The 18694-nt window shown below is 53.7% G+C and overlaps 10 protein-coding genes across 10 annotated transcripts; 6 read left to right on the top strand and 4 right to left on the bottom strand.

The window, feature by feature from the left end:
* Positions 1-448: 448 nt before the first annotated feature.
* N7474_002046 (glycoside hydrolase family 76 protein) lies at positions 449-1987 on the top strand (the record flags this gene model as incomplete). Its single annotated transcript, XM_057193461.1, has 3 exons — positions 449-539; positions 613-1310; positions 1382-1987. The coding sequence occupies 3 exons, from the start codon at positions 449-451 to the stop codon at positions 1985-1987; spliced, it is 1395 nt and encodes a 464-aa protein (XP_057058414.1).
* Positions 1988-2323: 336 nt separating this feature from the next.
* Positions 2324-2786, top strand: N7474_002045 (Spo12 family protein; the record flags this gene model as incomplete). The annotated part of the gene is made up of 3 exons (XM_057193460.1): positions 2324-2469; positions 2535-2624; positions 2687-2786. The coding sequence occupies 3 exons, from the start codon at positions 2324-2326 to the stop codon at positions 2784-2786; spliced, it is 336 nt and encodes a 111-aa protein (XP_057058413.1).
* Positions 2787-3681: 895 nt separating this feature from the next.
* Positions 3682-5252, top strand: N7474_002044 (uncharacterized protein; the record flags this gene model as incomplete). The annotated part of the gene is made up of 4 exons (XM_057193459.1): positions 3682-3756; positions 3835-4080; positions 4157-4369; positions 4446-5252. The coding sequence occupies 4 exons, from the start codon at positions 3682-3684 to the stop codon at positions 5250-5252; spliced, it is 1341 nt and encodes a 446-aa protein (XP_057058412.1).
* Positions 5253-5539: 287 nt separating this feature from the next.
* Positions 5540-7561, bottom strand: N7474_002043 (ribosome biogenesis GTPase LSG1; the record flags this gene model as incomplete). Its single annotated transcript, XM_057193458.1, has 1 exon — positions 5540-7561. One exon carries the CDS (start codon positions 7559-7561, stop codon positions 5540-5542), a length of 2022 nt encoding a protein of 673 aa, XP_057058411.1.
* A 379-nt stretch (positions 7562-7940) lies between these two features.
* Positions 7941-9486, top strand: N7474_002042 (ribosome biogenesis protein LTV1; the record flags this gene model as incomplete). The annotated part of the gene is made up of 2 exons (XM_057193457.1): positions 7941-7963; positions 8019-9486. 2 exons carry the CDS (start codon positions 7941-7943, stop codon positions 9484-9486), a joined length of 1491 nt encoding a protein of 496 aa, XP_057058410.1.
* A 116-nt stretch (positions 9487-9602) lies between these two features.
* On the bottom strand, positions 9603-10350 carry N7474_002041 (HAD family hydrolase; the record flags this gene model as incomplete). The annotated part of the gene is made up of 2 exons (XM_057193456.1): positions 9603-9993; positions 10043-10350. The coding sequence occupies 2 exons, from the start codon at positions 10348-10350 to the stop codon at positions 9603-9605; spliced, it is 699 nt and encodes a 232-aa protein (XP_057058409.1).
* Positions 10351-10595: 245 nt separating this feature from the next.
* On the bottom strand, positions 10596-12309 carry N7474_002040 (CDP-diacylglycerol--glycerol-3-phosphate 3-phosphatidyltransferase; the record flags this gene model as incomplete). The annotated part of the gene is made up of 2 exons (XM_057193455.1): positions 10596-12011; positions 12070-12309. The coding sequence occupies 2 exons, from the start codon at positions 12307-12309 to the stop codon at positions 10596-10598; spliced, it is 1656 nt and encodes a 551-aa protein (XP_057058408.1).
* Positions 12310-12802: 493 nt separating this feature from the next.
* On the top strand, positions 12803-13702 carry N7474_002039 (uncharacterized protein; the record flags this gene model as incomplete). Its single annotated transcript, XM_057193454.1, has 2 exons — positions 12803-13060; positions 13610-13702. 2 exons carry the CDS (start codon positions 12803-12805, stop codon positions 13700-13702), a joined length of 351 nt encoding a protein of 116 aa, XP_057058407.1.
* Positions 13703-13733: 31 nt separating this feature from the next.
* On the top strand, positions 13734-14487 carry N7474_002038 (complex I NDUFA12 subunit family protein; the record flags this gene model as incomplete). The annotated part of the gene is made up of 6 exons (XM_057193453.1): positions 13734-13784; positions 13835-13855; positions 13937-14075; positions 14129-14192; positions 14248-14385; positions 14439-14487. 6 exons carry the CDS (start codon positions 13734-13736, stop codon positions 14485-14487), a joined length of 462 nt encoding a protein of 153 aa, XP_057058406.1.
* Positions 14488-14829: 342 nt separating this feature from the next.
* N7474_002037 (uncharacterized protein) lies at positions 14830-18562 on the bottom strand (the record flags this gene model as incomplete). Its single annotated transcript, XM_057193452.1, has 5 exons — positions 14830-17229; positions 17287-17906; positions 17957-18283; positions 18339-18462; positions 18557-18562. 5 exons carry the CDS (start codon positions 18560-18562, stop codon positions 14830-14832), a joined length of 3477 nt encoding a protein of 1158 aa, XP_057058405.1.
* Positions 18563-18694: the final 132 nt, after the last annotated feature.

Below are 18694 nucleotides of genomic sequence, written 5' to 3'. Positions count from 1 at the left end.
TCTCCGCTTCAGGATCACTCGTTACATCATCTGTCTGACGTACCCGAAGTGGTAAGGGTCCGTGCCTGAGCCCCTGTTCCCTTACAGTCGGGAAAAGGGGGGATCACACCACCCTGGACATCCCCATGTGTGTGTGTGCACCGGGTCTCTGTCAGCATAGTTGGTTATTATTTATAGCATGTAAATGATAGCCTAGATCGATGGATGATTACTCTGAGACATCTCCCAAACCGATCCTGGCGAAAAGGCAATGCCAAGAAGTTAGGGCCGGGACCTGAAGCACTTGCACTGCCTCTCACGCCCCCAGTCGGCCCACCGGCCGTGAGTTAGTTGGATCGACTCGCCGGGGCAAGGCAGTCACTTTTCGTATTTTTCTCATCCCCGGCCGACTTAGTTACTCCCCCCTGTGTCCTAGGTTGAAAGAGAAGTTGAACAAGCTTGACCAGCAATGCGTGTACTAGGCACTTTGACCGGCCTACTGGCTGGGACGAGGCTCCTGGCCCCCGCGCAGGCCATCGAGTTGGATCTCTCCAGTGAGGGTGAGCGCGAACCCTCCTCCTCGTCTCGTCTCTCCCTCCCCGCCTCGTCTGCTAACGGTCCGATCACAAATAGAATCGATCAAAAGCGCGGCGAGTCTAACAACATGGGGCGCCATGTCATATTACACGGGCAACGAAACGGACGGGAGCCCAGGCATCATCCCTAATAAATGGTACGAAGGGTCGGTGCTGTTCATGTGCGCCATGTACTACTGGCATTTCACGGGCGACACCACATACAACCAGGAAGTCCGCGTCGGACTGGAGTCCCAATCTGGCAATGGCGACTACCTGCCGGAAAACGCGGCTCAGTATATGGGCAATGACGACCAGGGGTTCTGGGGCGTGGCCGCCATGACGGCTGCGGAGCTGAACCTCACCGACTACGGCCAGTACTCGTGGCTGTCGCTGGCGCAGGGGGTGTTTAATACCCAGACGCAGCGCAGTTCGGGATGGGATGCCTCGACCTGCGGCGGCGGCGTGCGGTGGCAGCAGTTCAATTACATGAGTGGGTATACGTTGAAGAATGCCATCTCGAATGGACTGCTGTTCCAGCTCTCGGCTCGTCTCTATCGCTACACCAATGACAAACAGTATGCTCAGTGGGCGGAGAAGATCTGGGACTGGTCGAACGAGTACCTCATCGACAACCAGACTTGGGTGATTGCCGACTCGGTCACAACCACCCAGGATTGCAAGGTGAAGGGCATGGGTGATAATTCATACAACGATTCCTCATTTCTCATGGGGTTGGCCTACTTGTATAACCATGTGCGTCCCGCTATCTGCTCCATTCATTCCCTTGGTTGACCACCTAGCTAACGAACCATTCGCACCGCTAGACAACGGGCGCCGAGCAAGCTAAATGGGAACAAGCTCTCAACGGACTTGCCAACAAGGTGCTGACTTTGTACTTCCCTGCCAAGTATGGCGACGTTGAATACGAGCCGTCCTGCGACCCGTTCCCCACACAATGCTACGACAGCAACAACCTGTTATTCAAGGGCCACACCTCCTCCTGGCTCGGCTGGGTCTCGATCCTAGCCCCGCAGCTCTCCGAGCAAATCATGCAACGACTCCAGAAGACCGCCACAGCCGCCGCCGCGGCCTGCACCGGCCCCGGGCAGGACGGCAATCAGTGCGGCAGTGCCTGGTACCAGAGCAAGTTTGACGGCCGCACGGGAATGGAGCAGGAGATCTCCGCTAGCGATCTCTTTTCTGTCAACTTGATTCCGTTCATCCATGGCGCGCCCCAGAAGATCTTGGGGCCGTTGACCTCGACGACCGGTGGCTCGAGTACGAGTAACCCGAACGCGGGCATGAATGATAATTCGAATGAAGTTCGGTTCGCACCCATTAGCGCGGGCGATCGAGCCGGCGCGGGGATTCTGACAGCTATCTTTGTGGCTGGGTGGGTTGGGGGTTTGGCTTGGATGTTCATGGAGTAAGCGTTTGATTTCTAGCTTCTTTTTTTCATTTCATTGTCATGTATTCAATATTGGTGCTACATAGTTGATCGACTATTGATCTATTGATTGATTTCCTCTACTCTCCTTCCCGTAGTTCGTCGTCCTTACAGTCCTCTGCTCCCATTGTCTCAGACATTACTCTGCGTCATCCGTTGGTTGCCCTGACAACAATCGCCCGTTTTGGTCTCAGCACGCGCACACCAACAACCCTTATCCGGTCCAGAACTTTCCTCTTCCCTCATCATTCTCTGATCCTGGACTCCTATCCTTCTGCTTTCCTCTCATACCCATATCCACACACATACTCATCTCACAATGGATGCAGCAACATCCCAGCCTCTGGCCGACCGACCCACAAACACCCACCTGGCCAGCACAACCACCACCACCGACAAGAAGGGCGACGTCTCCATGGACTACCACCGCCAGATGCTGCAGGGGAAGCTGGAAAGCGCCGACAAGTGAGTTTTCCCAACACCGACACCAAAGAAGAACGCATTGTATATTAACCATCTCTTCTTTGCAGACAGCCAACCGCCTACGTCTCCCCCTCGGACGATATCATGAGTCCCTGTACGAAGAAGCTGAGTGATATCAAGGGCAAACGGTTTAAGAAGTATGTTTTTCCATCTGTTTGTTTTTTCAAGTCCTTGTATGCTAACAAATTCTCGTGAATAGTGCCGGCAAGCCACAGTCTCTGTTCGCTAAGTTGGGCAAGAAGAGTTACGAGCAGTCTGCCTCGACCTCAGCCGCGACGGAGAGCCCAACTGCCCAATAGAATACACGCGTCAATGTCTTGCCTTTCTCCTTTCTCGTCGACTGCCTGGCATCTCTCTCTTTCTCGTGTCGTTTCATTCCGAATGCGGCGGTCCGCCGCTGGATGGATAGATGCACTCGGTTGTGGTTTGAAGTGTCTACGCCTCGGACAGCTTCATGCCCTCCTCTCTCTCTCTTCCTTCATTTTCCTTTTTTTTTTGATTCTTGCTTGTCATGACTGCAATGCCTTCCCTTTTTCCTTTGTGGCGGACTGCCTGCTTTTGTGTGTCTACTCGTGTCGGGATTTTTTTTTTGTATTGGGGGTTCTTTCTGGCTTGGTTATGGACTTGGGTAATTGTGTTTAGTAGACTGTGTACTGTAACTGAATATCCTTGCATTGATCAAGGTCTTTTTATCTGGTTGGGTCTTGAGGTGTTGTAAAGTGTCTACATAGAGTATAAACAGAAGCACAAAAGAGAAATCTATCGGATTGCGATCCCGGTTTCCACCTAGCGGTCAAGTTCAGAGAAATCATTGGGTGAGGTGCAAATCAACACTTTCTTTATTGATTGACTGATTGATGATAATGTCGGCTACATCACCGAGGCACCACCCCAGCACTTCAGAACCTATGCTGAGTGTCGCAATATTGTAGAACAATGATAAAATGACCTAGACCGACCGATCTATGTTGTTTCCTTTCTTTATAGCCTAGGTTATCCAGCCGGGTCTACACAGTACTAATCGTAGTAGTACAGTACGCAGTAAGCGGCGAGCCGAGGCAATGACCGCGCTCGGCTTCTCCACGCCTTCTCCGCAAATCCTCGGCCAGAACACTTAAAAGTCACTGCTTCCTTCCTCTCTTCTTCCTCCTACTCTCTTACCACCCATAAAACACACACAAACATATAGTCATCATGGCCGCCTCTACCCGTATTCCTCCTATCGCCCAGCCCTTCGTCAGCGACCGGGCCAAGAAGACTCTCGACCTGGTGCGTCCCCCACTCACATCATTCTCTCTTGTTCAGATCCAGCCAATCAACTAACCCACCCTCCCTCCGTCCATCCAGGTCGAGCAATTCGTCGATAAAGAATGCATCCCCGCAGAGGCTGTCTTCCAGGCCCAGCTGGGCCAGGGCGAGAAGCGCTGGACGACCACCCCCGCCGTGCTGGAGGAACTGAAGGCCAAGGCGAAGAAGCTGGGTCTGTGGAATATGTTCCTGCCCAAGAACCACTTCTCCCAGGGCGCAGGATTCAGTAATCTCGAGTACGGCCTGATGGCTGAGTGTCTGGGCAAGAGCAAGATTGCTTCCGAGGTGGGTGTTCCTGATATGTTGTCGTTCTCGCAATGCACTGGGGATGATGGGTTGCTGACTGCTTGCGATTATCTAGGCTACTAATAACGCTGCCCCGGATACCGGTAACATGGAGGTGTTTGCCAAGTACGGCAGTGAGGCCCAGAAGCAGCAGTGGCTTGCTCCCCTGCTGGACGGCAAGATCCGCTCGGCGTTCCTGATGACGGAGCCCGATATTGCTTCGAGTGATGCGACAAACATCGAATTGGATATTCGCCGAGAAGGCAATGAATATGTCCTCAATGGCTCGGTGTGTCTTTCTTTTTTTTTTTTTTGCCCCTAACACGCGTTTTACTCAACGACATGCCCTAATTCCCTTCTTCTAGAAATGGTGGTCCTCCGGCGCTGGTGACCCCCGCTGCAAGATCTACCTGGTAATGGGCAAGACGGACGCCAAGAACCCCGATCCCTACAAGCAGCAGTCAGTGGTGCTAGTCCCCGCCGACACGCCGGGGATGACAGTGCACCGGATGCTGACGGTGTACGGGTACGACGACGCGCCGCACGGCCACGGACACATCACGTTCAAGAACGTGCGCGTGCCCGTGAGCAACATGGTGCTTGGCGAGGGCCGCGGGTTCGAAATCATCCAGGGCCGTCTTGGCCCCGGACGCATCCACCATGCGATGCGGACGATCGGCGCCGCGGAGAAGGCGATCGAGTGGATGATTGTGCGGATTAACGACGAGCGCAAGAAGCCCTTTGGCCAGCAGCTGTCGTCGCATGGGGTTATTCTCGAGTGGATCGCCAAGTCGCGTATTGAGATCGATGCCGCGCGCTTGATTGTCCTTAATGCGGCGATCAAGATCGACCAGGGTGATGCTAAGTCTGCGCTCAAGGAGATCGCGCAGGCTAAGGTCCTCGCGCCCCAGGCCGCGCTCACCGTCATCGACCGCGCCGTTCAGTCTTACGGTGCCGCCGGTGTCTGCCAGGATACGCCGCTTGCTTACCTCTGGGCTGGCATTCGGACTCTGCGCATCGCGGATGGACCCGATGAGGTTCACCTGCAGCAGCTGGGTCGTCGGGAGAACCGCTCCCGGAAGGATGCGGTCACCAAGAAGCTGAAGTGGCAGCGTGATGAGGGGGATCGCCTCCTGAATGCTAGCGGCTACAAGCCTAAGAGCTACCTGTGAGCGCTTCTTGATATCAAATAGTGTTATCTAGTACATACAAGGGTGTAGCCCAGAATGAATGTATACTCTCGTTTCGGTTTTACTAGCTCAGATCCATTCGTCGCATGTAGCAAAGTTCAATTCAAATAAACGCCGGGAAAAACATGCAATTCCCATATGTAGGTAGCACCGACTTGATTTATCCTCCTCACCTTCCATCTCCGATCAGGTATCAAACGCAGCCAACTCGACTCGCCCGCGAGTTATTAAACCTCCATCCCCCCACGAACGAACCAAAGAAAGCACTTTTAATAATAATCATTGTCCTCGGCCTTCTTGCGCGTGGCCTTAGCACGGCGCTTATTCCCCTTGAAATGCTTCTTGGAACCCGCCTCGCGCACCTCGGAGACATCGACGCCCCGCTCCAGCGCAACCATCATCCGCTCCTTGCGGCCGGTCAGCTGCTTGCGTATCTGCTGGCCCTGCTCTGTGTACTGGGACTGGAAGGGCAGCATGAGACGGCCGGACGACGGGCCGGTTTCAGTCCCAAAGAAGCCCGTGTCGATGTTGCGGGAGCGCTTGCCCTGCGGCTCGGGGGCGGCGGTGTGTCCTGACACGAAAGACGCAATGTCCGCGTCCAGGTCTTCGTCGTCGACATCTGCGGCGGCCTTGGCGAGAAGCATCTCCTGCCGTTTTAGGGGCAAGTGCGCCATGTCGTAGAGGTCTTGGTTGAACACGTCCGCGTCGATGGGTTCCTCGCCATCTGGGGAGGGGGGCGGGTGCACGAAGAGGAGCTTGCCGTTCACGTAGTCCTTGAGCACGTAGCGAGCTGCGCGGGACTCATCGGGTTGACCGATACCTTGGGTGGAGAAGCCACGGGCGCGGGCGTAGGCGCGCAGGACCTCGCTGGCGGTTGGACGGCCAGTGCCGCCCTCCTCCAGTGGGCGGGTGTGGATTTTCACGCCGTAGACGTTCTCCAGGAAGTGTTTGGGGATTCGCTTCGCGACGAGACCCGCAGGGCCGGTGAACTCGCGCTGTTGGTCGATTGGCAGAACGCCGTTGACGACTAGCTCGGCCTTGGTCGTGGCGAAGTTGGGGAACACCAGACCGGGACAGTCGCACAGGAGAATTTCGGGCGAGAGATAGAGAGTCTGGAAATGCTTCGTCTTGCCAGGTGTGGCAGACACAGACACTTTCTTGGCTCCTAGGAGAGCGTTGATCGTGCTTGACTTACCCACGTTAGGGTAGCCGACTAGACCGATGGTCGTCTTCTGCTTCGGCTGCTCACCCTCCTCGTTGTTCTGCGGTAGTGTGTCTGGCGAGTTTGCCAGGAAGAGTTCTTCCAACTCATCCACATCCAGAATATGCGCGCCCAGGGACTGGTCAGGGTCGGCCAGCTTGGCCTTGGCTTCTTGGTCGATTTCTTCTTCTTCCTCTTCTTCTTCGCTGTCCTCGTCTTCTTCGTCTTGAACGTTCATCTTCTGGGCCGACTCTGCCAGATCTTCATCTTCACTGTTCGCCTCAGATTCCTTCTGCAATTCAGCCTCAATCCGCTCTTTAGCGAGATGGGCCGAGAAGAAGCGGAAGTTGATGCCGTTCGCCTCAAAGTACTCCGCCCAGGCCTCTCTTTGCTTATCGGTCAACATATCTGCCTTGTTGACGAGCAAGAGATTCTTCTTCCGTGGATCAATCTCCTTGACATATCTCTCCAGATCCTCTGAACGGAACTGGAGCGGGTTGCGCGCATCGACAATCTGCACAATCAGATCCGACCGCTCGATCACACGCCACAGCTGCCGCCAGACCTCCAGGTTGCGCTCGAAGGGAGTCATCAGCAGATCATGGTTCTCCTGCAACTCCGCCAACCCTCTCCGCCAGTCCAACAGACTTTCCCGCTCCATGGTCTCCAGCTGCTGGGGGGTCGTGGACTGATCCCACTTCGGCCGCCTGGGAACAGTCAGACGACCCTTGTTCCTCTGGTGTTTCTTGACAGCCGACTTCTCCTCGGACGCGGAGAGGAGGTAGGGGTTCTTCTGGTCGGTGTGGATAATCTTGACGTTGTTAATTTTTTCGGCCGTGAAGTCGGTACCGGCCAGCTCGGCAGTGCTCAGGAATTCATCGAGGGCGGCCTGCTCTGTGATACTGCGCATCTTTACCCATGAGGCCTCCTTGGCTTCATTTGTGACATAGGTCTCGCCGTTGATGCCCTTGCGGGCAATGGCGTTGTTGTGCGAGGCCTTCTTCTGGTTGGATGCTTTGCCCTTGCCGAAGCGATCGTTCATGAGGCTGTTGCCCAGCCCCACGCTGTTTTTGGATTTTGCCAGCACCATGATGACGGATGCTGTCGAGGAATATTGTTGCTGAACAGAGAAAATAATGGCAGCCCCGCCTGATCATGGCGAAATTCTTTTGGATTGAGTCACATGGAGATAAGATACGGGCTGACTCAGCACGGCTGGACGGACTGCCAGTGTCTACTGTAGAGTGAGCAGGGGAGAATGAGACCGAAACCATAGAAAAAGCAATGGTACTATATGAGTACCATATGGACATAAAAGAAGAGAATGGCTAGGACCGACTCGTATGCACTTGTAGAGAAAGAATCTGTGAGGACCCCGAGGACGATAAGCCGCACGTGACCCCTATCTCACCCCACTCCACGGGATTTTTTTTTCGACGGACAACTTTCCAACAAACAACACACACACCATGCCGCCTCGCAAGCAGTGGATGTACGTGAAGTGACCCTGTTGTTCAACACTAGAAACACTAACCCCCCAATTACAGTGACAAGAAAACCGCGAGCACCTTCCAGCTCTTCCACCGGTCCCAAAATGACCCATTGATTCACAACCCGGACGCCGATGACCGCGTGCTGCACCAAGTCTCCGGCCCTGCCCCCGCCCCATCCTCGGCCGCGTCAACGGCATCAAACAAGCCGTCGCGCAATCTATCCGAACTAAAGTCCGAATTCGGCTCGGATGCTATCCGTCAGAATGAGGGCGAGGCCGCCAACTATGGCATTTTCTACGACGACTCCAAGTATGACTACATGAAGCATTTGCGGGAACTCGGCACTGGAGGAGGCGACTCGTATTTTGTCGATGCCAAGGCCGAAAAGGGCAAGGCGAAGGCCAAGGGGATGAAGCTGGAAGATGCCCTGCGACAGGTCTCTTTGGATGAGGAATCACAAAGCGCTTTTGGTGGCCCGAGCGTGTATGGGTCCCAATATGGTGACATGCGGTCGACGGCATCTTCGTATGTCCGGAAACCGACATATCAGGACCAGCAGAACATTCCTGATGCCATTGCAGGCTTTCAGCCTGATATGGACCCGCGGTTGCGAGAGGCTCTGGAGGCTCTGGAAGACGAAGCCTACGTGGATGATGGCGATGATGACATCTTCGGCGAACTGACAGCGAATGCCGAGGAGATTGAACCGGGTGATTGGGAAGACACGCTGTTCGACCATGACGAAGAGGATGATGGGTGGGAGTCGGATGCCACCGAGAAGGCACCCGTGCAGGCGTATACGACAGAAGCCCAGAATCACCTCGAAGATGATGATATTCCAGAGAGCCTTGCGCCTGGCGAGCTGCCAGAGCATGACCATCCAGCCCCGGACCTCCACCCGCAGGACCAAGGATGGATGCAGGAGTTCGCCAAGTTCAAGAAAGACGCCAAGGCAGGCAACGCCCCTGGACCGGCTGCGCCAACTATTGCACCCTCGGAGCAGCGCACACTTGCATCCACTATCTTCACAGCCGGAGGGACACCGATCCGCCGCAAGAAGCGCAAGGGCGCAATGACCAACCCCTCCGCCTACTCGATGACATCGTCTGCTCTAGCACGCACGGACGGCCACCGCCTGCTGGACGACCGGTTCGACCGCGTCGAGGCACTGTACGCGCTCGATGAGGATGAGGAGTACGACGACAGCATGTCCATGGTCAGCGGAATGACTGGCGCTACGGGAATGACTGGCATGTCCACGGCATCATCTCAAGCGCCGAGTCTTGTCGACGCGAACGGCGAGGTCATCTCCTCACGCAGCGACTTCAACAACGTCATGGATGACTTCCTGGCGGGCTTCGACGACAAAACCAGCTCCCAGGCAAAGCGGAAGGGCGCCAAGGCAAAGCGCGGCAAGAACGGCAATGAGGCAATCGGAATTCGGATGCTCGACGAGGTTCGCCAGGGTCTCGGACCAGCGCGTGTGTCGGGCAGTTCTCGCGGTGTGCCCGGACGAGCATAGGGTAGTGGATGGAACTGCATATTGATACGACTTCGAACGTGAACCACTCATGACTCGGCGTTAGGCTTTTATTTTCCTATTTGTTTCTTTACTATGATGGCTAGACCAAAAGTTACCTACAATATATCCTGCTCCGTGCAATATTTAACGACTAATTCCTCCACCGTCCCCCAAGAATCAACCCGCAAATCACCCAAATCATCCAGCCTCGCCTCTTGCCTCTCATCAAACAGCACGGCCGAAATCCCCAGCTCTCTAGCGGGGATTATGTCCCGCGCCAGATTATCCCCAAAATAAACCATATCCGGTGCAGGAATAGCATACTTCTCCAAAACAGCTTGAAACAAGCCATCAACCTTGGACCTCCGCATCTCGTTCGTGGGAACAAGCACATCTACCCAAGGCATTAACCCTAGCTCTTGCAGCGTCCACACCTGCGCATCCTGCGGTCCCTCCGTAACAATCAAGATCTTTTTTCCCTCGGTCATGCAGCGTCCGTAGAAGAGACTGCACCCCAGGTTTAAGCTTGAGATATCCCCTTAGCGAGGTCCGATACATATCCAGCAAAGACTTGACATGCACAACCTCGGCTACGCCGTGCGCCTGCAGGAGACGAGAGAACCGCTCCCGCCGATACTCGGCTGATGAGCGGCCGTCGGTGAATGCATTGGTTGTTGATGTGCGTAGGATATCGGTGTATGTTTCTTCAAGGCCGGAGACGGTTGCACCTGTCAAGGCGTGGATTCTTTCGAAGACGGCTATTGAAGCCTGCCCTGAGGCGGCGCCGAACTCATGGAGTGTGTCGTCGAGGTCGAAGCCGAACCATGTTTTGGTGTGAAAATGGATTGAGATTTGGGATGACATGGTTTCTTCTTGTGATATTGGGAGTCTCAATTAGATATTGGTGTTGTATAGTTGTATTGACAGCAAATGCTGAAATGACTCAGATTATAATCGAATGGCGTGATCTGATTCCATTGCCCATCTGTTAGGCTGTTGGTCACATTCATATATGCTGTAGTATAGTCCTCAAATCTATTGGACACGGAGTGAAAAGAAATATATCTCTGACCAATAATGTTCATATATATACAAGTATATCATCGCAGCTAAAGCGCACCACCAACCTTCTCCACAATCCACATAGCAAGTCGAACATTCCACCCAACGCGGCGCTCAGTACGTCTCAGGTCTTCACGCGAGATAGCCTGAGAGTCTTTCTGAAGCCACTCGGTCTCCTCACCAAGTTTGCGCTTCAGGTCCTGATCATCCGTGACGACCAATGCCCCAATTTCAATATCAAGACTGTAGCTGCGCTTGGTGTAGTTGCTGCTCCCGACGAACGTGAGACTGGGATTCTCCTCGCGCGGGAGGGTGATCCATAGACCCTTGGCGTGGTAGGTCCATCCGCCTGGCGTGCCGACTGTGCCGCGGCGCCATTCCTTCAGCTGGATGGAGTTTGTGCACTGTGCCTCGGCGACGCGGTCGAGGAAGCGCGCTGAAAGATGTGTGTAGGCCGCGGGGAGCATGCCGGACACGCCTGGGGAGCCGTAGAATCCATTGGCCCATGGTGAAGCGGTTAGGACTGTTCCCTGGGTGGTGGATGCGGCATCAGAGCTGGTAGACGTGCTGGAAATAAGGAGGGAGGAGAGAACGGGGTGGATGTTGAAGTAGCCGGCTGTGAAAAGCCAACGGGCGCCTGTGAATGCTGAAGATTCAGACAGCAGGCGCAGGATGCTGGTGACGGCTGGATATTCGGTGGAGGTGTCGGGTTTCAAGAGTGGTGTGAACTGTGAGACGGGATATACGAATGTCTGACTTGATGAGGATGGAAGGGCGGGTTTTTGCTCGGCTGGTTGGATGAGTGGGTTGAGCACGGTGGATGCATATGCAATAAAGTCCTCAGGGCTGTTGAGCGGCGATGGTGCTCCATTAGAGGTAGGCCAATCCAAAAGATAGCCTGAATGGTTGTGAGGATCCGGCAAAACCTTGAAGCTCAGGCTGCAAACCGCATGATGGATGTCGGCATAGTAGTCCGTCAACGCTTTGGAATTGAACACATGGTATCGATCCAAGCGGTTGGTGAAGTAGTCTTGGGACAAGTTCGCTCTGAATTGGAGGGAGAAATTAGCACCGCAAAGCCCGGACAACACCCAGAGTGCAACAACATACCCCGAAAGAATAATCTCATCGTCAATACCATATAATTTCATATGCTGCAAACCCCATCCCTCGTTAATCCTCCGGGGAATCCACTTCTTTTTCAGCCCTGTAAGGTTTGGCGTGTGAAACATCCGAATATCAACCCGTTCCGGCCCATGTTCTGCGACAAGCGAACAGAGAAGAGAAGCGCACGACGGATTCGGCGTCTCGCGGGTGCCTCGCAGCGCATCGGTCAGGATGGACACTTTGAGCTTCGGGTTGTCGCGCAGGGCTTGATTGATGGTCTCAATAAGCTCGTATTCTGTCTTGCCAATGTACAATGTGGAGAGATAGATGCGGCGACGGGCATTGCGAATTTTGTTCTACGGAGTCGCAAGTTAGCTGGGGCGCCGCATGGTCAGAGTATAGCACTGTGTATACCTTCAGAGCCGTATAGAAATTAGCTGGAGAATCCAAGATTGTAATCTGAGATGCTGGGACCTCAAATCGCGGCGCAACGCGGTCGAGTTCGACGGTGATGGCCCCGAGCGGCGAGGATGGAGACGGCGCAGGCGCAGAACAATGGGCGCTGGACGCAAAGCACTTCCGATCCCGTAGACGACGAGAAACTGGCCTTCTGATGGCACAGCGAATCGTCTGGCCTCCAATACGGCCGAACATGGTGAAAATGCAGCACGGAGCAAAGATAGCTGGCTGCCGCGCTCCTGTAGAATTGGGAAAAGTCGGTGCAAACAGTGCAAACGCCAAGCAGGAATTGATAGGGACAGGGAATTGCTAGGGACACCACAACTTAGGTAATACCATGAGTCATGTGATTGTACCTGAATCTCATTCTCTCTTAGTATTGCCAAGAAGAAAGCTGGTTGCTATACATCAGATGGACGGGCAATACATGCGGGGGTTGCGAAATGCAATACATAGAAAGTATGACAAGGGAAATGTGTGGCGGTCTTAACACACGTGGACTATATCTGCTAGGAAGATAAGGGTTGTGTCACACCCCTGCTGTCTTCCCCTCTTCTCTGATCTTTCTTTTCTACTCTCCACATATAGTGACTTGCTTCCTTTCAGCTCGTTTGTCAAAAGGGCACCGCAAGAGCCAATTAGCGGCTTCTTTCTACCTAGCCAACGTTACGGGCATTTTCTTCTGCAAATGCCCATTACGAGCCACGCAGCGAATCTCCTGAGCATCGACGGCCATGAATTCCGCGTCAACTACGACGTCCCAAAGGAAATTCCTGAGGAACTAGAGGAACTATTCGATAGGGATGCAAAGTATGAGGAGATTCCGGAACATCTGAAAGCATATGAGACTGAACCAATCGATTCGGATGAAGAAGAGGCTGAAGAGATCGCACGACGAGAAAAAGCAACAAAAAAGAACATGGAACAGATTAAAGAGATGATGAGGGTACGACGGAAAGAGAAATCAAAGAAGGAAGAGCAACAGCTTCAAGAGGAGAAACCAACAAAATGAAGCATTCGGGTGGTTACTATTAACTAGCATATGTGATCTGATATTTTGGAATGTCATTCTATGCGGCCCGACCACGTGAGCATCACCAATCCCGGCGGATGCTCCTCTGTTAAATACAAAGACAAAATAGAGGTCAAATGATGGCTATGAAAAAAGAAGGATCTACGGGAAGTAAGGAATGACGGCCCTGCGAAAAACAAAACGTTTCCTCCATTTCTCTTAACTGAGTGTTTCAAAACAGAGGGCGTGAAATACAGGGAAGATGCGGTTCAACCACCGTTTGTCTGAGGAACGGCTATAGTAAAATTGAAGGTTGATCGGAAAAGATAAAGATATTCAGTGCTCAACTTGGGGAATTATTTGGCATTAAACCCCTTCTGGACCACTTAAATAGACCGTCACTGTATCTACCAGCTTCCTTTGCTGAAGCTGAGCAAAACCATGAGCTTGGATATCAATTGATGATATACTACTGTCCTTAAGCTCCCGCACTATGATGAGGTGGTCGGTTGGGGCTTTAGTCAGCAAAACCAGGTGACCATGACTAAGGAAACCTCCTGCGACTTCAATTCGTAACGACTTTCATCTTCGCACCCCCATTGCCGCGATGTCGACGATCCTGAGGACGCTGCGCAATCTGCGCCGGATTGGACTGAAGGTTCGTGCTACGATGTTGTGGACCGAGATCCCTCGCTAACTCCCGTGCAGGAATATGGCCACCAGATGCAGGTACGCTCGCGACTCGTCGACCAACCGAAGCAATGGCTTGGCCATGAGACTAACTAGCTATTTTCTGTTGCTGCTTTATAGTACATTGGTATGTTGTTTGGTTCCGTGGTGCAACTCCTTACTAACCTAGCGACTGCAGGCGATACCAAAGCCGGAACCCTGATTGGAGTCGACCGCTTCGGCAACAAATTCTACGAGAACATGGAGGAGGAGCTGCCCCGTAAGCAAGCCAATTTGTGACAGCGCAGGAGGGAAATATTGACTTCCGACCAGTCCGGACACGATGGGTCGACTACAAGGAGGTTGAATACGATGCCTCTCACATTGAGCCTGGCTGGTAAGGCTTGACCAACGACACCGATCTCACACGCACAGCTGACGGGGGAATATAGGCACGCCTGGATTTCCTACATGGTCGACTCGCCCCCGACTGTCGACAAGGCCATGCAGTCCGGTGTTCGCCCCTGGGAGCTGCCGGAACATCGGCCCAACCAGACCCTCTCCCGGACTGCTTTCAAGACCTACTCGACGTGAGTCTCATCGCCAACTTGTGTGCAGACCCAAACTAATCGATGACTCGCAGCACCCGGCCCAAGTACGCTGCCTGGACTCCTACTGCTGCTCCGCGGTAAATGAGTAGCTGAATGAACCCAACTTTCTGTGCTTTCACCTCTCGTTTGTCTTGCCTCCTTTTATACTCTCAGAACATCATCCATTCTGGAGAACTGTACATAAGCAATGTGCGACCGAGTACTGTTCCAATGACTAGAAAAAAAACCAACAATATCTCCAAAAAATCATTTCGTTTTCATTCCAGGATTTTCCAAGAAATAATAAATCACAGGGTATGAACGAGGTATCACGGTTGTTGAAAGGGGCAACAATTGCCAGAAACCGGCAAAGCAAATAGATAGATACAAGAAAGACGGAAAGAAATGGCTTTTTCCTTTTTTTTTTTGGCACCCCTTCCGACCCTAGAGCACATACAGACCAGATCCAATGTTCGACCAATGCCGAATAGGACGTCGGTCTTCGAGCTCAATGCACCACCAAAGAACCGACTTCAACTTGTCGACCTGGTCACCGGCCTCGTAGGCCCGTGACAGCGCATACCACGCTTCCGAGTTGTCCCACGAGCTGCCGAGCTTGGTCAGGGACGAGAGCAGGCCATACGCCCGATCCCGAGCGGCCAGACGTTGCAGGAGCTTGGGGTCGACGTCGTGGGCGGAGTGGGCCGGGTGGGCGGGTGGAGGATCCTGCACCGTGTCGGTTGCTTTAAGCTCGTCGGTTGAGATGGCTTTCGCGGTCTTGGGCTTGGGAGTATCCGTGAGCAATGACAGACGTGACAGGTTGACATCGGCTTCTGCGTTGACAGGCTCCGGAGGCATCGTCTGGTCCCAGATGTCCAGGAGGAGATTTGCAAGTGCGATAGTTGCTGTCGGATGGTGTTGATTGCGCAGAAGTGCTTCTTCAAACTGCTTGATTGCTTCCCGTGGCTTGGACTGAGCCTGTGTCAAGAGACCCTGTTCGGCGTAGACGTCGGCCCAAAGCTCCTCCGAGCTCTTTGCGACACCCCAGCCGCGTTTGTTGAAAGATCGAGCCGAAGACTCCTGCGACGCGACAAGTGCCTCGACTCGCCCGGCTTGTTTGGAAGCCTCTTCGCATGCCTCACGAGCATCATCGAAGAGCGATGCCCGACGATAGAGACCGGCGATGATCAGCCAGATATTGACCAAAAGGCCGAGAGCATGCTTCTGGCTTTGAACCATGGAAAATTTAGTGATGGCATTAGTCGGCGAATTGAACCGGTGGGAGACTGGAAGCTGCACATCTGGCTCTGAAGTTTGCGTCCCATGGCCGACTAGAGATGGTTGTTGTGCGTGACTGAAATTATGAGCAATCGGGCGCAATGGTTGTTTGGCAGTCGGGGAGTGAGTTGCTGACACAGGTGTTGTATTCCCAGACACTGCGATGCCAACCATATCCGGAGAGTCGATTGCCCCGTTGGGGAGTGGTGGCTCTGAAGTCCGTGGCTTTTCGTTTCTCTGGGCACTAAGGCTGCGCTTCCGCAATTTCTTTGAATCTGAGCGCCCCAAAGAAGAACGTTCATGACGGTTGTGGCGATCTTCGTCTGTGACCTGGATTGTCGGCGCCTCTGTGCCATTGGTTTGGCCGTTTGGAGCCGTGGGGACCGGTGGCGCGGTTGGACTTGCAGAGCGATCGGTTCGCCGATCTGGCATCTGGGATGCTCGGTTTCGATGGAAGATGCTCCCCCGGAAACTTCTGGTCGTGCCTGAAGTCTTGGGTGGAATCAAATGTTCTTGCTTGCCCGGCTTGCTTTCCTCAGCGTCAAGATTCAGATCATGGAACAGAGAGCCAAAAAGACTGAGCAACTGCTCGCTCTGATTGACAGCCGCCTCTGGACCCTCGAGGATCTCAACGAATGCGAGCTGTGTGATACGGGTCTGAATGATGCGCTCTTTCTCCCGGCCCTGCAACTGGCTGATCACAGAGCGTCCAGTGGAATCTTTACCATGATGTGAATGTCTTGAATTCCGTCTTTCACGTTGGTGCGTCGAAAAGACTTCTCGGGGAAATTGCTCGAATGCGGCTTCACATGAATGCTCAGCAATGTCGAACTCATGCTTTGCACTCAGCAGAAGTGCAAGCAGGTGCCACAGAGAAACCAGGTCACGCTCCTTCAAGAGACCTTGCGTTGGCATAGTAGACGAGGTTTCCGAGGACAACACGGATTTGACATAGTCAATCGCGCTATCAAGATCTCTGTTCTCGGCCAAAACAAGGGCAAGCGTGTAAATAGAGGAATTGTTCAACGAGTTCCCCAGATCCGGGGAAATACTTTTCTCCAGATACTCAATCGCCTCTCCTCGGATATCGTCCCTGGACTCGTTCATCGGCGTCCAGCTGGCCCAGTTGGCAAGACCGACACCGACTGCTCTGTACGCGGTGGCAAGCACAAAAAGAGAAACTTCTGGCGCCCTGGGCGAATCCGGGTCATCTGAGAGCAGCAATTTACCGTTGGCCTCGCCATTGACCTGATCCGTGACATGCTTGCTGGTATACTTTCGGATCAGCTCCGTTAGATCCTTGGCCTTTTCGGCTTCTTCGAACGACCCAAGGCAGCTCAAGAGCATAACACCCTCCGAAAGGGTTTGCAGGAGGATCTCGTCTCTCTCCAGCTCTCCGTACTCCGCGGATTTTTCTGCTCGGTCCTTGGCCGCGGTAACGATTTCAATATAAGAGTCGAAAGCCTGGATGGCAAGATCAAATTCAGCTAATGCAGCGTGAACGTGAAACAGCCGTCGAAGGACCAGATGGGAGTGATAAGTCTTGGCGGCCGCACGGTACAGCATCTAAGAAGCCGTGTCAGCAAACAGGAGAAGACACGAATTTCGTCATCAGATACTCACATCTAGTACATTGCGGCTCGCCACAGTCTGACCTCCTTCCCCAAGATCGTCATCTTGCCAATGCGGCCCGCAGAGAATCTCCCAGTTGCTGATAACCCGCTCAACCCACTCTTCCACCTGCGAGTTTCCGGAGCTGGCCGTAGGGAATTTCACCTCGCGGAGCAAGTTGCCCTCGCAGATTGTTTCTACACGACGCAGCTCGGCGGCTTGTTGCGGGCGTCCTGGCCGTTCGGCAGAGGGAGGAGGATATGTCAGATTATCCTGGAGGACTATGGTCAGAAACCCATAGTAAGAGTTCCATAGTGTTGTTCTCGAAATTGGGCTGGAAAGATCTGAGGCCGTTGACTTCTGCGTGGCAAGCCCCTGCTTGACCGCGGGATGGACAGCCCACTGCCGGAATAGCCGCAGCGCAATTTCCACATGTCTGGGATTTGAGTATGGTGAGTTTTTGCTAGCCTCCTTGCTTGCCATTAGAGCGCCTTTCCCGAGAAGGGTTTCGGACCAATTCAGGAACTGTGCATTGGCGACTGATGCCTGCTTCCCACTACTCAGCCACGGTTCAAGAGCGGCGAAGGTATCTAGGGTCTCGTCGATCCCTCCTATAGTCGACTGGGCGGTTGCTGCGGCGATGTCAGATGCACTTTCCTAGCATATCTTGGAGCTAACATACCCTTGATATAACATCCCTTCACCAGACAAACCTCCGTCCAGGGGGTTAGAGCTTGACCGTCGCCGGTGAGGCTGGAGACTGTCGCCGCAAAGTCCTTGGGAAGACGCGCCGCGGCCAATGCCGGTTCGTTCAGGGCCCAATGGACCCATCCCAAACAGACCTGCGCTTGAAGGATCTCTTGCGGGCTCCCGTCGTTGTTTCCGATGGTTACCAACAGCGCGGGAATCAGCTCGAGGAGGTTCGGAGAGGGCTTAGTGGTTTCGGCACTAGCCTTGTGTTGCAAATACACAATCACTCGCGACTCGGCCGTTGCGGTCTGGATCACACCTATTTGTTGATTAGTTCGATTGTGTTTCTTTGTTGACATCGGAAGTCGGCATACAAATCCGCTGAGGAGCATGCTTTGTCACTTTTCGAATCAATTCGGGGACCTCATCCCATTTTCCCTGACTGCGCGCCTGCTCCAAGGCCGCAATGTAGCGATTGCCTTTCTCAACATTGCCTCCCTGATCATACGAGTGTCAGCCTTGTGCGGAAATAGAGCCCCTCGAACAGTGAAACCCGGAGCTAGAAGTCAAGAGTAAACGGGGGGTGTCATACTGCCATGGTTCAGGGGAGAAGTATGGATGACGGCAGAAAGGAGACAGCCATTGCTTAAGAGGCGTTCCGCACAAGCACCAAGCGCGCCGATCCAGGGGGGTCACGAGCGGGCGGTCAGAGGGTATCGGCTCCGAGGCT

The sequence above is a fragment of the Penicillium riverlandense genome, assembly GCF_028828495.1.
Source record: "Penicillium riverlandense strain IBT 135883 chromosome Unknown utg000001l_segment0_segment0, whole genome shotgun sequence".
In the NCBI taxonomy this organism is placed as follows: Eukaryota; Fungi; Ascomycota; class Eurotiomycetes; order Eurotiales; family Aspergillaceae; genus Penicillium; species Penicillium riverlandense.
Note: the sequence above shows the minus strand (reverse complement) of the source record. Positions and strands in the feature narration are given on the sequence as shown.